Genomic DNA, 17,717 nt, shown 5'->3' with positions numbered 1-17,717 from the left:
TCATTTCCCTCGTCTATTAATTTATTTTTCTCGGTCACGCTGGTTTTGGCGTCACCAATCTACAAAGGGGAAGGCCACCACCATCATCGTCAGTGCAGCTGCACTCCCATGTTTAGCAACATATTCAGCAGTGGGAAAGGCGGAAATTTAGCAGGAAGGAGAATTGATAGAAGTGCACCACATTAGGCCCTGTAATGTGTGTAAGTGCTCTTTCGGTGGACAAGGTGAGCATGGTGTTTATATAAGGTACACTTTATGCATATTCTCTTTTGGACTTGGGAGGAGCGGTTTTTCAATATTAAATGTCACTTTTAGTAGCCACCTCTGTGTTGCTGTCTCTGCTTTGCTCCCTGTTGCTTCCCTTTTTACCAATTAGGTGACTTTCATGTAGAAAACAATGTACCTACTCAACCAGCAAGCAACTTAAAGGGAAGCTGAAGTGGTTTTAGGATTCGGTAAACCTTTGTTGTTAACAAGGACCAACATTATTGTCAACAATGCCGTAATTCTTTTATTGCGATAGCAATTATATGGACACTCTCGGCTGATTCTTGCTGTCGCCGTCATGTCCCGGATATGTATATGTATGTATATATATAAAAAAAGCACAAAAAAATAAAGCAGAAGAAAAAACCCCTTGCTCCCCAGCCCACTACATTAGACAACTCAAGCATGTCCCATGCATGCACCGGCGAAATAACGGCGAGCTATTTATATACGCCATTTACTGCTGGTGGTAAGCAAATCTTGGAGGAGCTTGAGCGTGTTTTCTATCACGCAACGCTCCTAATTTTCTTTCAATTTGAAAACTGCCCTTGGGACGCGCACGACCCAAAGTGGCTTTTTTTTCTGTATCCACTCGTGATGTGGAAGGCAAAAATAACAAAGAACGAACACCGGGCACACCCTGCATCAGACGCCCCCGTGTGGCAGGCAATGCAGGGGGTCACTCCACACGCTGCAGTTTAAAAAAAAAATGAAATATCTAAGAGCGCCTGATTCTTCATTGTCGACACTTGCAGAAGCAACGCTCCCTAACTTTATTTCAATTTCAAAAGCTGCCCTTCAGACGCGCACGACAAAGTGCCCCTTTTCTGTACCCACTCGTGATGCGGAAGGAACAAAAAAAAAAAAAACAAAGAACACCGGGCACACCTTGCATCAGATGCCCCTGTGTGGCAGGCAATGCAGGGGGTCACTCTACGTGCCGCAGTTTCAAAAAGAAATACCTAAGAGCATCTGGTTCTCTATTGTCGACACTTGCAGCGCTTTGCTCAGGCACAAAGACGTAACAACTGTGACAAATATTAATTCACGCTTGCACTGTGCATGCCTGTTCGTTCTTTCCGGGCGTCCTTCTTTGTGCTTCAGCAATGCTGCAAGTATCAAGCTGCTTCTTGTTCTTCGTGTGACATTCCAATTTCTTGCTATCGCATTCATTGCTTTACCCTTGCGGCAAAATTGTGACTTTTTTTCACTGTTGTGGCAGCAGGAGCTTTAAAATACGCAAAACAAAAGTTCGCCTTGCCCCACCCACGCAAATGCGCCGAAAGTGTGGGCATGGAAACGAACTAACCGGAACTACATCATAGCCGGTAGTTTTGGCGGAGCCGCGCAGCACTGTCGTATCTCCAATCGTGGCCTCCGTGACTAGTTCCGGCTGTGCGCGTAGGTGGAACTGATCGCGAAGGCCATGCTTTAACAGACATGATGGCACCGATGACGCGGAACATCAAAGATGACGTCACTGCCTTCGCTCAGCAGCTCAAGAAGCGGCTTCAGCCGCTGTTTTTTTTGCCAAGAAATGCTATTTGCGGTCACATCTGTGAACTCTTACATTGGTTTTCGAATTCAGCAGGGATCAAACTATGATTACACATTCCAAAGTCAATTTTCTTAAAAAAGTGCTTCAGCTTCCCTCTAACTTTGTGGGAATTGAGCGCAGCCTCCCCTTTGGCACTTCTAGCGTGTGTTGCGCGCTAGAGGCGCCAACACGCTAGCGCGTGTTGGCCCCGCGCGACTCAAGCGCCGAGGACCGCCGTTAATCGGCAGTATGGCGACCACGGCGGCAGCGCCAGGCCTCTTTGTCTGGTGCGAGCCATGCGTCGGCTTCCCGGCGCGCGGGCACGCGTCCAGGCATGCCTGGACATGCTCACGCCACCAAGCTAGCTTACGTCACTGCGCAACGCCTGTCCTCATTGGCCGCCAGTGACAACCCCCTTTCCCCTTGAGCTCGCTTCTGTCTGGCGCGGGCTTGCCCGCGTCAGATGCTCTCAGGTTAGCACGAGAGGTTGACGCGCTGCTCTAGCAGGCGGCTTCTCGCTCGTGTGCTCGACTACTGCCCTTTGTGTGACAGTCGTAGCGCTGCTGGCAAGCGTACTCGATCGGTCTTGTGGAGTTCCCTTTACAGCCTGCAAGCCCGTGACTGTCGTACTGTGCTGCATCTTGGGTCAATAAACCCGTGTTGTTTGTTGACATCCTGCCTCGAGTTCGAGTGCCTTCTCTGCGCCGTGCTGGAGAGTCGATGAACCCGGCCGTAGCGTCTTTGTTCGCTGCGGCAGTGGAGAGCGTCGCGTCCCTTGCCGGTCGCCTCATAGGGTAAGCGTTTTGCAAACCTATCTCCACAACTTGGAACTACATATGCAAGAAACGTGCTTTTCCAATTTTTTACTTTTGATTAGCATGGTTTCTGTGACATCATAAACAACTAAGCTGTGGAATCAGCTAGTTTCCCACATGGCTTTTCTTGTCAATGACTCGAGTGCTTTTTGCACAGTTCTGTCACTCCAAGTTGAAAGATTGCGCGGATCAGTAATAAACTGGGTTCCTTATCAGGGGCATAGTTTCATGGAGGAGAAGGGCCTGACCCTCCTTTGCCAATGCTTGTGTATGTGTTTGTGTGCACATGCATACATGTACACACACAAAACAGAAATATTTAAGGGGATTCAAACTCCCCCAACCACGTCCCTGGCTACAGCACTGTTCCATATAAAATTGCTTTTAGAAATATTTCTTTTTGTAAGGCTGAAAGCGTGGGTCTGCCATATGATCAAAATTTTCTTACGAAAGTACAGCCAGCGTTGGGTTGTCTATACTACTGTTATGAGAGAAGTGCGCGAGTGTGGTGCGTCCGATAGTTGGAGCAGCAAAAACGATGAGGACGACGTACAACGTGCGTCTAGCGCGAGCGCGCCGAGCATTGGAGCATGGAAGAAAAAAAGAACACACACACGAAAAATAAAGAAGGAAAAGAAAAAAGGAAGGAGAGCTGTGCGGGCTGTTCGAAGAACGTGGCTAGGCTGCGGAGTGCGAGCTCGTCGGGCGCTTGTACCCAAGCTCTGAAGGCGTCCACCTAGATGGCGCAGGCCTTTATGCAGACCTGGCGACTATTCCACCGGCGTGGCTTTTGCTGACGCCCCGGCACAATGTGGTTGTGGTGCTCGGGCGGAAGACAGCACCGCCGATCAGGCACGTAGGCAAGGGGGGGGCCCGGGGGACCCGGGCCCCTCCCCCCCGAAATTCGTCCAGCCTTTTATATTCCCGGGCAACTTTTTTTCTTTTTACCATGAAAAGACTTTCTTTCGAATAATTAGGCCTTGGCCCCCCCCCCCCCCCCCCCGAAAAAAAATCCTGGCTACGTGCCTGCCGCCGATAACTGCATCCACCGGGAGCAGAAGTGAGCCGTTGGGCTGAGGGCCCGAGCTTGTGGACTTCCACCACCTCGTCCTCTTCACTTGACTGCTTGTCTGCCCAACCCGTCGGTGAGCCGTACCACTGTCTTTCCACATCAGGACTCTCCTGACAACATTAGTGTGTGGACTTGCACGACATTTAGGCCCGTATTCACAAACGCTCCTCGACTCGACCCTCCACCTCGACTCCGTGGAGTTGAGGAAAATGCTTCTCCTCAACTCGAGGGGCGAGGGACATTCAAGGATGTCCCTCAACGTTTTCTCTGACAAGGAGCCCTTCACGAAGGCGTCCTCCACCTCAACGCACTTGAGGGACGCACGGAGAAGAGAATATGCAAAATATGCTGTCTAAAGCATGCCTTGAGCCTCAAAACAAGAATGTTTCTTTTTATTTTCCATTCTAAACAATTGTTGTACGTTTGTTTGAGTCGGTGGTACAGCGGAGGAGATGTTATCGTGTGTTGTGGCGACTGAGCTCCTGACGTTGTTGTGTCTGGCAACATAACAGCCTAGTATGCGATCGAGCGGTAGCAGGTTACGTTATTACTTCTTTACACGCATCGAAGATCCCAACACGTGTACGGGCCACCTGCATATTATTCTGTAGGCAGTGGGATCAGTAATTGCTCGCCCGAGACGACCATTTGGAAAGGGGACACACGCAGTGCGCTCTTACTTTAGTTCTCGCGCAGAAATATTCCGCTGTCAGGTGGCAAACAAGTATAAAATGGTGTAAAACAGAAGACCACATCAACTGAAACTTACTTTGATCTGCTCAACTTATATTTCACGGCATAGATTCCATCGCACTGAAAATGTGATGGAATGATTGCTTCGCAGACGAACGAAATGTAGCAGACGACCAAATGTTGCAGACGACCGCATTTCTCTGCGAGCGCCGTCTGTTTGTAAATGAGTCGTTCGCACCTGTAGTTCATTTTGGTTAGTTTTAACAGCAACAAACGAGAAAAGTCTTAATTTACTCGACGTAGTTATTATAATACAAAAGTTTATTTTAACTAGCCACTTCCTTGGGTGCTCGATGCTGTGCAAGGGCACTTGTGTATGACAGACGACACAACAGTCGGCTCGTTGGTGCGCACTGCACGCGCGGTTGTCCGTGTTGTACGCGTACCGCACACGCGGTTGTCCTCGGTTGTCCGTGCTCGACTTGAGCGGGAGAGATGTCAGGAGACTTGCTACGGTGCTCTTCGTAAAGCGAAACCTTGAGAGAAACTCCGTGTCCCTGTACTCTTCTAAAGGGTTCAAGCGAACCCTTAACCAGTGCCTAGGCTCACAATTCGTGGCGTCTGACTTCGCTTGCAAGTTCGTCGGACACATCATGAACATGAAAAGCGAATTCCAAAAAGCAGTCAAGTTACGGTACGTCTGCCATGTTTGCCTGCAAACTGTTCTGAGGAGCGCTCAAGGGAGCTTCTGACCTACCTCGAGATTCTCGAGGAGCACACTGAGGATTCTCTCCATTCGAGAAGCGTTTCGAGTCGAGAGTGATTTCTGCAACGCGAGACAGTCCTCAAGGATTCCTTGAAGTCGAGTTTCGAGTCGAGGAGCGTTTGTGAATACGGGCCTTAGACTCATTATAGGTTTCCCTTGTTTATTGAGAACTCTATGTATTTGTGGTCAGGCTGACGCTTGTTAGTTTACCTTTTACAGATTCTAGTGTTTCTCTTCCATTTATTTTTTTGTGTGTGTGCAAATATATTTTCATTTCTCTGAAAATCGAACGCTCACCTCCTTCTCTTATCCGAGAATAATATTTCACAACTTATTCAACTTGATTTATTACACGAACCTGTCACAACTACTTGGGTTTTCCACGTACCTCCTTAGGAAAAGAGTACAGCACGTCAGGTTGTGGAGACATACTGGGGTTAACGCTCCGGTAGCCAATGAGCAGCACCAACTCAAACAGCTTCTCCGTCCCATCTTGACAGCCTTCGCATGATGCATTGTATGTGTATCCCTGCAAAGTGACAGTTTGCATTCAGGCGTCACAGTTGCAAGGACACACTTGGTGTGGCACCTTTTTGGCCCTCTCACTCACCACCATCGGCCTATTATGACGAAATGCCAAGCAAACATTTGCCGTGTAAAGTCCCAGTGCAATAAGGTTCCATTCAGGCAGAGTACAACGTGCAAGACGCTATCATTGTCCACTAGGTGGGATGGGGTGGCCACACCTCAGGGTGGAGGCAGGGCTCACTGGAGGCCCTCTAGTCACTGCTGTGAGTGCAGTAGTCAAAGTAATACTATTCAAAATTTAAACATCACAATGTTTGGCAAAGCAGCAATGAAATGAAGCAGCACGATATGAAAAAAAGGTTCACTCATGATGGCATAAGCATTCAATATAAGGGGATGATTCGATATACTATGCCATTGTGGATTTTTTGCCTGATAACATAAAATATCCTTGTGGAATATCAAAATTACGTACTTAGAAACAGTATCAAACAATTCTCACCAAAATAGAGCCATTAGCTTACGAAAAAGAAGTTGGACGTCTGTGTGCCATTGACCCATGAGGGATTTTTGAAAAGTGGGATAACGCTGTCCGATTAACCCAGCAGCAACGTAATCATTTGGACAAGTTTTTTGCATAAGAATGCCCGAAGTGAGTGATATGTGGGGAGACTTCACAAACTGTGCACAAAATCTTTTGGCGGTCCTCATATCTAACACCTACAAGCACTAACTATTTGTGCTGCTTTCTTCTTTTGCAGCAGGTAGAGATGAACACCTCAGCTATGCCTGAATTTCTGGCACAGCTGTCAAAACACATCGATGTCTCACTGAATGCACTGAATTCTGTAAATGCATTTATAACTGCTGCGTCACATTCAATAACTTTAGCCAGGTATGAGCACTTATATGCACACTTTGTATCGCTCCCTCCCTGCCTAGTGCATTGCTATTATTACTGTGACGGCCCCCCATTTCAGGGACAAAGCCACATTCACAGGTTTCGGTCTCGCTGCCAATGGCCACAAGAAAGACTAAAGAACTGCAGGACCACCTCCTCCTCTACAATAAAGCAGCCTCTTGTGATGTAATAATGCACATATATGCGTGCCTGTTTATGTAGTTAGGCATTGCAAGAAAGAAACACGACACACACTACGCAGAGGCAGGTACATTGTGTGTGTCGCGCTTCTTTCTTATATGTGCTGCCCTAATGCACGCTACGATTATGGATGACCAACTCACCCCAGCAGCAACCCTTCTGAACTTCACTGCATGAAAATTCTGCATTTTTCGTTCGAGTGCACTTCAACGCTGCTATTGGCTGACCTGCTACTCAAATTTAGAAACAAAACCTGTAGTTGCAAGCTGAAATTATCTCTCTCACAATCCAGAAAAGGAGAAACTTGCCATTAATCTTGAACTTTTCCTTTCTTTCACTCAACAAGACAAAAATGAAGTTATTTTACAAAACAAGTTTCAACTCAAAGTACCACAAGTGCCAGGCATCGTGAATGTGCAAAGTATTTTTTTTTTCTTGGGTTCCTATAGGTTTGTGACTGATTCCTGTGTACAAGAAAAAGTGGGACGCATGTGTCGCACATATGACATGAGCATATGACATGAGCAGCAATGTGTGAAAAACAGAATGTGAGAAACAGGATCAATATTATTATTATTAGGATCAAACAAAATTATTTACGTAGCACGTGTGGCAGCTGCATGCAAAATAGTGGGTTCACCGGCAACATAAAACTTGCCACGTATTCTGTGATATCGAATGTCACGTGTACTTTGCTTATGTATTAAACAGGCAATAGTCCAGAGCGAATTGTGTTTTTTTGTTAGTTCCGTTTCAGTGCACCTAGTCACAGTACACTTGCAAAGGTTAAGAATCAAAACTAAATTAAACTCCCTAAACAGTGCTTCTAAGTGGTTTTCCTCTGAAGCTTTTTTTTTGTACTATGTGCAATCTTATAACATCAGAAACAACTGTAGTACCCCATACTAGGTAGAAACAAACTTAAAAGTGACCTAAATAGAGAGATAAAGAAAGAATGTTTCCACTTGCTCAAATTGAATAATGTTTCCAAAGTATATCGGCCACTCAAGATAACTAAATTCCCATAGCAGGACTCCTACGTCAGGGTCCCATGACATGTGCCTTTCAAAAAGAACCCCCTAAGCACTCAGCTATAAGCACTAGTTGCCATACAACTTGCTTATCACTTTTACAATGCTTGTGTAGAAAAACAGCAGCTTTTGTCGTAGTAGCATTCACTACAGGAGAATCTGCAGTAGACCCAGCATATATAAATACCTAGTAAAGTTACCCAATATTACTAACAAGGCCACTAGTATCTAAGCAAAACAATAGGCATCCCAGGATGCCACCTTGTGGCACTCCTCATGTTAAAAATCCTAAATCAGACAAAAAGTTCTTGACACCCACTTTCTGTTGTCGGTAACGAATATAATATTGAATTATTTCTAAAAATACACTAGGCGAACCATAGTGCCCGATCTTTTTGATTAAAGTGATATAATTATTAAGGTTCAATGCTTTGGAGTAATCAATCAGCATGTTGAACATCATATTCAAAGGCATAAAGCGTTATATTTCTTTTTGCATCAAAATAGAATGTTCTTTCTAAGGTGTCGTTATGTTAAAGAGATGTTAGCCAGAACGGCCAAAATTAATCACAGTGGCTTTAAATACTCTTAAATAATTGACCACTAATAAATGATCATCACTCCCCAGGGCCAATTTATTTATTTATTTTTTATTCAACAGATACCCTGCAGCGCCCAAACGCATTAGAGCAGGGGGTTACAACATTGAATGAAACACATCTTCCTTCACACACATAATACAACTTCGTTCACACATAAATACATCTTCGTTCACATTACAGCAGCACAGCACTGAATAAAATACATCTTCATTCCCACAACGTACTTGTCTTTCAGTTAGCCTATTCCACTGTATGATTGTTCTAGGAAAAAATGAGTTGGCATACATGTTCGTTTTAGCTGGATATTCCAGGATTTTGCAACTATGATCAAGACATACAGTAGAATCTCGATGATACGATCACGGCTAATACGAATTTCGGGATGATACGAATTTTTCTGTGGTCCCGGCCAAGGCCCATTAATTTACAACGTGCTTGAGTACGGTTGTTACGAACTGATTTTTGACCCGCGTCGTTTGATACGAATAAACGCCGCCCCACCCAACGCAACGTTGGCCCCACCGACGGCCGCGGAAGATAGCAGCGTGCACTTACGGCGCTGGAATGCGTGCGGCGCCGCCGGTTTGGCACGTTGCCAGCGCCGCCGGCGAGCAGCGCGCGACAGCCTCCAAGATCTGCGTGTATCGGAGGCCGGAGTGTGCCTTTTGCTTTCTCTTGAAGATTACAGATGGCGCTGGCCACGTTTTTTTTTTTTCTTGGTGCGGAGGCAGGCCGGCAGGCGGAGACGCCGGAGAGGGAGAGGCACGGCCCGCGGGAGCTTCTTTCTTCTACGCGTGCCGTCGGACAGAGTGGTTGTGGTTGCTGTGCTCGAGCCCGCGTTCTTGCTTTGTTGTGATTGTGCCTTTTTTGCCGAGTGGCAGCAAGCTATGTCTCGCAAGCGGAAAGCCCTCTCCTTTAAGGAGAAACTGGACATTCTTCGAAAGGTCGATGAGGATCCCAAAAGAAAACGCACGGAGTTGGCTAAGGAGCTAGGCCTCGCAACGTCGACATTAAGCACAATTGTTGGACAGCGGGACTCAATAATGAAGAATGTGCTTTCATTTAACGTCAACACGAGGCAAGCGAAGACAGCCCAACACGTGAAGCTTGAAGAAGCTCTTCTGACCTGGTTTAAGGAGGTTACTGCAGCTGGTGTGAACATCGATGGCAAAGTGTTGCGTGAGAAAGCCGACGAGATCGCACTTGCTCTGCGCATCGACGGATTTCAGGCCTCAGGTGGGTGGCTGCACCGTTTCAAGACGAGACACGGTCTCGTTTACAAAAGCGTCTGTGGGGAAGCGAAGAAGGCTGACGAGACCGTTGTTAGCGACTGGCTCGCGAAGCTGCAGTCACTCATCTCTGGGTATGAGCCTCGTGATGTTTTTAACGCAGACGAGGCTGGCCTGTTTTTTAACCTTCAGCCTGAGAAGAGCCTTTGCTTAAAAGGCGAAGCGTGCCAAGGAGGCAAGAAAAGCAAAGAGCGAATAACGGTGCTTTTGTGCTGTAACGCCGACGGGTCGGAGAAACTTAATTGGCAAATCCCAAAAGCCTCGGTGTTTCAAGCGCGAGAGCCATTTGCCGTGCGTCTATCGCGCAAACAAAAAGGCGTGGATGACGGCGGCCCTGTTCGAAGAATTTCTGTCGCTCCTTGACAGAAGGATGGCCTGCAAGAATCGGAAGATTGTTTTGATTCTTGACCAGTGCGCCGCCCACCCGAGGCAAGTAACGCTCCAAAACGTCAAACTGATCTTTTTGCCCGCGAACACGACGACGCACCTGCAACCGCTTGACGCTGGAATAATAAAAAACCTCAAGCATCATTTCAAGGGCCTTCTTGTGCGCCGCCTACTTGCCAATATTGACAGAAAACACGAAGGCGACCTGCGAATAAGCCTCCTGGACGCCATCCATTTTATCGCTATGGCTTGGGATCGAGTAACGCCGACTACCATAGCAAACTGCTTTGCGAAATGCGGCTTCTTCAGGAGTTCCGAAGAGGTGCCCTCAGAGCAGGAAGAGCCAATTGAGGGTTGGGAACTGCTTGATGCTGGGTGTACAGCTGAAGACTTCTGCACGGCGGATGACAACCTCGCCACTTGTGGTGCGCGCACGGTGGAGGATATTGTTGAGGAGGCCACATGCGAGGTTGCCGATTCCAGCGATGATGGCGACAACATAGACGAGGGCGATGGTGAAGGACCACCACCGGCGGCTGAAACGCTGCACGCGCTCGACGTCCTGAGGCGTGCTATGGCCGCTGATGAAATCAGCGACGACACGTGCACGCGTTTTTACGGATTTCAAAGAAGTCTGCTGAGTGACTTCGCGAAAAAAAAGAAGCAGAAAGACATTTGAGATTTTTTCTACAAGAAATAAATGTTTTTTTTATGTGTTCCTAAAAATGAGTTTGCCTCTGACTGTTAATATAGCTAGTTTTACATGTGTTTCGGTGATACGAATTTCGGCTAATACGAATATTTTTCGTGACCCCGCGGGATTCGTATCATCGAGATTCTACTGTATTGAAGCGTAATGATGTTTGTGTAGGTAAATTTCCCTGTTACTTCCAGTTTTATTATAGTAAATCAAATAAAGATATTTTAATCTCTGTTTTTAGCAGCAGTCAGAAAGACTTTCCTATCCTAGCTCAGCCTTTGTTGCAGTGCAGCTCTCCCTCCTTCCGTACTGTCCCAAGACGAACCTGGCAGCACGATTCTGTATTTGTTCAACAGCAGCAATCAAGGTTACTTCGGCCGGGTCCCACACGGCACAGCCCTATGCTAAGATGGGTCTAATACAAGTAGTGTATGCCGTACATTTTAAATGCACATATGAACATCGCAGGTTTCTTTGAATGAAATTTAAAGCTTTACCAGCTTTGGCTATGAGAATGTCTACCTGAGGTTTCCACGAACATTCAGACAATAGTAGCACACCTAGATATCTATACGTACTATCTTGTTGCAACTCTACATTGTCCAGGTGGTACTGCGACTGTAATGGCTTCATCCTTTTAGTAAATGAAAGATGTACACACTCTGATACTATATTCAAATTCATTTTCCATTTGGTACACCAGTTATGAATCAGCAATAAGTCATTCTGATGTTCTAATGCATCAATGTGATTGGCAATTTTTTTTGTACCCAACACAGTCATCCGCAAAATACAGTATAGAAGATGAAATTCCTGCAGCGATATCATTAATATAGATTAAAAACAATAACGGGTTCAGAACGGAGCCCTGTGGGACCCCTGAGGTAACATCTGCATATGTGAAACATTTTCCATTCAGTACTACACACTACACACTGAGAGAGGTAACATTTGATCCATTTAAAAACAGTTTTGTCAATGTTCAATGTGGCAAGTTTAAACAATAAGAGTGAATGTGAAACTGTGTCAAAGGCTTTCCGAAAATCCAGGAACACACCATCAACCTGTCCTACAGTATTTACGCCCCATATTACATCATGATAAAGCTCTACTAGTTGTGTCGTGCAAGACAGTGCTCTACGAAATCGTTGATTAGTACCTTATGCTCATTTAAGTGATTTGTTATTTCTATTGCCACGTACGTTTCTGATCACTTTTGCTGCATTCGCCCACAAAGGCTGTCAGCAACGCTCAGCGCAAACCGCGCCTCATTCTTCGAGAAGCTTCACGATTGTTGTAGATGATTTTGTTAAGATTGCGCGCAAGACGCGAACACTCGAGCTCATTCTAGAGATTGCGCAACCACCAGCGATATCGCTGGAAAGTTCGATAGCGCCTGTATAAAAGCCGACGCGCTTGACCGCTTGTCAGTTGATCGACGGACGACGCCCTGTTCGCCGCTATCACTGTACAGCGTGTATTGCTGTAGTGCTAGTTCTCATTTTCCGGCCACAAGTTCGGCCAAATAAACAGTTTCATCCTGCAAACGCCGCCTGTTGTCTTCGTCGACATCACGACCACGTGACAATATAAAATGTGTTCCGAGTATTTTACACGGGATAGACGTAAGTGATAACTGCCTATAGTTACCGGTGTCTTTTTTGGAGCCACCTTTATGTATTGGTACAACGTGCGCAATTTTTCAGTCATGTGCTAAAAGACCTGTCGCTAAAGGTTTTTCAAAAATTGCATAAAGGTACATAGAAATTGGCCCCGCACAATGTTTGAGTACACGTGGAGAAATTCTATCTGGCCCACTAGAATTACTCTCATCAATGTCCTTCAATAGTTTTTCAATTCCATTAACACTAAGCTCAACAGGAAGCAAGGGCGAAATGTTCCTTATACTAGATGGATGATAATTAAAGCTCTGTTTGGGAAGAAGTAGTTTAGGCATGCAGCTTTATCCTCATCATCCGTAATTAAAGTTATAATTTAACTCCTGTATTCCAAAGAAATCTGAGTCGCACTGTTTTAAGTATTTCCAAAACATTTTAGGATTTGATTTCATTTTGTTGCTCAGTTCAGTGAAGTAGTCATCTTTAACTTTTCCTATTTGCGGGTAATCGCATTCGTGTATTTGCGGGTAACCACATGCAGCAAAAAACAAGCATGCATTCCTGAGCACTGCATTGTGAACTGTCACAAAGGTTTAAAAATACCAAAAAGCCGAAAACTGCCCGTCAAGTTACGGAGCACGTGCGACAATGTAAACAATTAACGACCAGGAGCCGCAGCAAGCGGACACACATTGCGACTGATCGAGCTCGCCGATGACGTCAATTGCTGACGTCGTGGCACGTTGCCGAAGTGGCCGGACTGACGACGACGGGCTACGCCTTCCCTCCCTGTGGAGGAGAAGGGTGGCAAGGCCATGCGAAAATTTTAAACCGGCTGAAACGGATGTTCCAACCCCTGTAACTTCCTTATTATAGCACGTACTCGCAAAATTCTTGCAGCAGCATGTTCACATAGCAGAAGTGCGCATATTTATCTTCATTACAATTTTTGGACCTCAGGGTTGTTTACTGGCCCTTTAAATGCAGCAAAGAAACAACATGATGACTCATTTGCATTCTCCGTTGGTCACAATAAGGAGGAATAATTGTAGCTTGCACAAGTTGGTAAAGCATGCTACTCAATATCATGGTAAGGCAAATAAACAGTTATTATATATATATATATATATATATATATATATATATATATATATATATATATATATATATATATATATATTGTGGAGAAGCATTGGAACGCTCTAATGGGTCGTCCTCTCAAGCGCCTCCTAGTGGGTCACCCTCTTTGCCTATCCTCGGAGAGCCCGCCCCTCGTGCTCGTGCTCGTGAGAGTCTGCGAGTCTGCGCTCTGTCGTTGTGCATCGTCGCCGTCAATCTCGCCGTCAATAAACGTCTTAACAAAGTGGTGGAGAGTGCTGTACCGTCACCACAACTTCGGTCTCCATTCGATGCCCCTGGAGCTTCGATCCCGTACCGTGCCATCTACCATGCCGCAAGACGCCGCTCAGCAAACGCCGCCTCCTGCTCCGACCGCTTGTCCCGGTGTCCCCCGCATCCGTGACCCTCCTGTCTTCACCGGCGCGGATGGCACCGACGTGGAGGACCGGCTCACGATTTACGAACGGGTGAGTGTCCCAAATAAATGGGACGAAGCAGGCAAGCTGAGCAACTTGGTTTTCTACCTCGCGGGTGTGGCAGGCATGTGGTACAACAACCATGCATCCGACTTCCCGACGTGGTCCGATTTCAAGACCGCCATCGTCGACGTGTTTGGCCGCCCTGCCGTCCGTCAGCTGCAAGCCGAACAGCGGTTGCCTGAACGGGCACAGCAGGCCGGTGAATCGTTCACGAGCTACATTGAAGACATCCTTGACTTGTGCAAAAAAGCCGACGCGAGCATGCCGGAGTCTGAGAGAATCAGGAATGTTATGAAAGGCATCGACGACGATGCCTTCACCATGCTGCTGGCCAAAAACCCTCGCACAGTGGCAGAGGTCATTACGCTGTGCCAAAGTTACGAGGAGCTGCGCCGGCAGCGCTTGATGACTCGTCGACCGCCATCACGCGATGCTGATCTCGCGGGCTTGTCGGCCATTTCCGACCACTCCACCTTGCTCGCCGAAATCAAGTCGTTCGTGCGTGAGGAAATTGCCCGCCAGATCTCTCTACTGGCTTTCGCTCCACCGCAGCGTGTTGACCAGCCGCCCACTACCCTCCTGCCTCCTCTCCGCCGAGCGATTCAGCAGGAAATCGCAGAGGTCATTTCTGAATACGACCAACCGCCTCCAGTGCATGCGCCACTAAGCTACGCGCAAGCTGTAGCCAGGCCGCCCCCAGCGATTCCTGTGGCTGCACCGCGAAGTTACGCCGAAGCCGTCGTCGGACCCCAGGCCTTCGACGCGCCTGTGCCGCCTACGTACGTCGACGTCGTCCCCTGGCCCCGACTCCTGCCCTCAATGCCCTCATATCAGCAGCCGTCTCGTCCGTCCCGTTCTGCGACATGGATGGCACCCGCGAACCGCTGGCGCACTTCCGACAACCGCCCCATCTGCTTCGCGTGCGGTTGCGCCGGTCACGTCGCACGCTACTGCAATCGCATGGAGCCACGTCGGGTCGCATCAGCCCTCCCCAGCCAATCAAGCCGACCTTATTATGACCAAGCGCCGCCTATGTCACCGACGTCCCGCGCCGCAACATCTACCCGCCGGTCACCGTCTCCACGACGTCGCTCACTGTCGCCCATGCGGCCACGTCCGGTCTCACGTGACCAGGAAAACTAGTCGTCGCAGTCCACGAGGCAAGGGCTGCGACGCTATCGAACTGCGAAAGCCCTCAGCGAAGCCCATCGAACGTGATAGACGTGTTTGTGGACGGTGTTCGCGCATCTGCCCTTATCGACACTGGAGCCGCCGTATCCGTCATGGACGCCAAACTTAGCCGATTACTGTGAAAAGTGACGACACCACTTTCCGGTCTCTCCCTCCGTACAGCCAGCGCCCAAAGTATTCACCCTACAGCGGTGTGCACCGCCCGCGTCTATATTCAGGATGCTCTGTACGCCGTCGAATTGATCATAATTCCAGCCTGCTCTCACGACGTCATCCTAGGATGGGATTTTCTCTCCCTCCACGACGCCGTCATTCATTGCGCACCAGCCGAAATAGAGCTCTCACCGTTCCCTGATTGGACGCCGGCAGACAATCCATCGGCTGCGGGCAAGGTACATGTCAAAGACGACACCAAGGTGCCTGCAAACTCGTCAACGGCGGTGTCAGTCTACTGCGCAAGTCTTTCCGACACCGTTGCACTCCTCTCGCCATCTGACCGTGTTTGCACGAGGAAAGGCTTGCTGGTGCCTTTCGCGACCGTGCAAGTCACTCAGGGCAGCACCTCTATTTTTGTTATCAATCCATTCCCGTACAGTGTCATGTTGGTGCAAGGGGAATGTCTCGGTAGCGTGGAACCCCCTCGAAGACGCACAAGTTATGGACGAACCAGATGAAATGCACTGCCACAGTTCCAGTACGCTCGGTGCTGTTTCCACGTCTGGTTCATCACCCGCTGATGTATTTGGTTCCTCCATTGCTGACAACCTTACGCCAGTCCAGCGTTCCCAGCTTCTGGGCCTATTGGAAGAATTTCGCTCTTCTTTCGATGTCGCTCAAACTTCTCTCGGCCGCACGTCCGCCGTTACGCATCGCATCGACACTGGCACCCAGCCGCCACTGCGGCAACGTCCATATCGCGTATCTCCCACAGAACGCCGTGTAATCAACGAGCAAGTCGACGAGATGCTTCGCCGCGATGTTATTCGACCTTCTAACAGCCCCTGGGCGTCTCCTGTCGTTCTTGTGGCGAAGAAGGACGGTTCTGTGCGGTTCTGTGTGGACTACCGACGACTTAACAAGATCACTCGCAAGGACGTGTATCCACTACCGCGAATAGACGACGCAATTGACAGCCTGCAAGGCGCAGAATTCTTTTCATATCTCGATTTGCGCTCAGGGTACTGGCAAGTACCCCTGGCTGATGACACTCGACCGAAGACCGCCTTTGTCACGCCCGACGGCTTGTACGAATTCAACGTCATGCCGTTTGGGCTGTGTAATGCGCCCGCCACCTTTGAGCGCATGATGGATACCGTTCTGCGCAACCTGAAATGGAACATGTGCTTATGCTACCTCGACGACGTCGTTTTCGCTCCGGACTTCTCCACGCATCTTCAACGCCTGCGGCATGTTTTGACGCGTTTGAGCGAGGCCGGTCTGCAACTGAATCTAAAGAAGTGCCGATTTGCAGCACGGGAGCTGACAATACTCGGTTACGTCGTGTCCAAAGACGGTATTCTTCCCGATCCAGCCAAGCTTCGGGCCGTGACCGAGTTCCCCAAACCTACGTCCGTCAGGGAACTGCGCAGTTTCGTAGGACTGTGTTCCTACTTTCGGCGCTTCATTCGAAACTTCGCGACTATCATATCGCCGCTGACGAAGCTCCTCGGAAGTAATGGGCCGCTCAATTCGTGGTCGTCAGAGTGCGACGAAGCTTTCGCGAAGCTCCGTCGTTTGTTGACGTCGCCTCCCATACTACGCCACTACGACCCTACGGCCCCTACAGAGGTACACACGAACGCCAGCGGTGTTGGCCTTGGCGCTGTCCTTGCGCAGCGCAAGCCAGGGTTCCCTGAATATGTCGTGGCATATGCAAGTCGTACGCTTACCAAAGCCGAGACTAATTACACCGTCACCGAAAAGGAATGCCTGGCGATTATCTGGGCCCTTACGAAGTTCCGACCTTATTTGTATGGTCGCCCATTTGATGTCATCACCGACCACCATGCACTATGCTGGCTGTCATCATTGAAGGATCCATCAGGCCGCCTCGCCCGCTGGGCACTTCGCCTACAGGACATCCGCGTGCTGTACCGCAACGGACGCCAGCAAGCTGACGCCGACGCACTCTCGCGCTCCCCCTTGCCTCCCTGCATCCTTGCATCCACTCGCGCGTTGCATCGTCAAGCCCATCATTTCGCCATTCGCGACGACCTCCTTCACCGACGCAATTATAACGCCGACGGCCGCCAGTGGCTACTAGTAATACCCCGCAGTCTCCGTTCTGACATATGCGAATCGTTCCACGCTGATCCGCAGTGTGCGCACTCTGGGGTATCGAAAACATACCACCGCATTCGCCAACGGTACTTTTGGCGAGGGATGTACCGCTACGTGCAGAAGTTCGTTCGCTCCTGCATCGATTGTCAACGCCGCAAAGCTTCAACGCACCAGTCACCAGCAGGTCTACAGCCTTTACCTTGCCCTGACCGGCCGTTTGGGCGCGTTGGCATCGATTTG

General features: G+C 48.6%; 1 protein-coding gene across 2 annotated transcripts in view; it reads right to left on the bottom strand.

The window, feature by feature from the left end:
- LOC119384074 (DENN domain-containing protein 2D) overlaps positions 1-17,717 on the bottom strand; it is a 184,981-nt gene that overhangs the window by 148,546 nt on the left and 18,718 nt on the right. For both annotated transcript variants that reach the window (XM_037652354.2, XM_037652355.2), the window contains exon 5: positions 5,539-5,679. In XM_037652354.2, coding sequence (XP_037508282.1) covers positions 5,539-5,679 — 141 coding nt within the window. The remainder of the gene's footprint in view (positions 1-5,538; positions 5,680-17,717) is intronic.

The sequence above is a fragment of the Rhipicephalus sanguineus genome, chromosome 2 (genome assembly GCF_013339695.2).
Source record: "Rhipicephalus sanguineus isolate Rsan-2018 chromosome 2, BIME_Rsan_1.4, whole genome shotgun sequence".
In the NCBI taxonomy this organism is placed as follows: Eukaryota; Metazoa; Arthropoda; class Arachnida; order Ixodida; family Ixodidae; genus Rhipicephalus; species Rhipicephalus sanguineus.
Note: the sequence above shows the minus strand (reverse complement) of the source record. Positions and strands in the feature narration are given on the sequence as shown.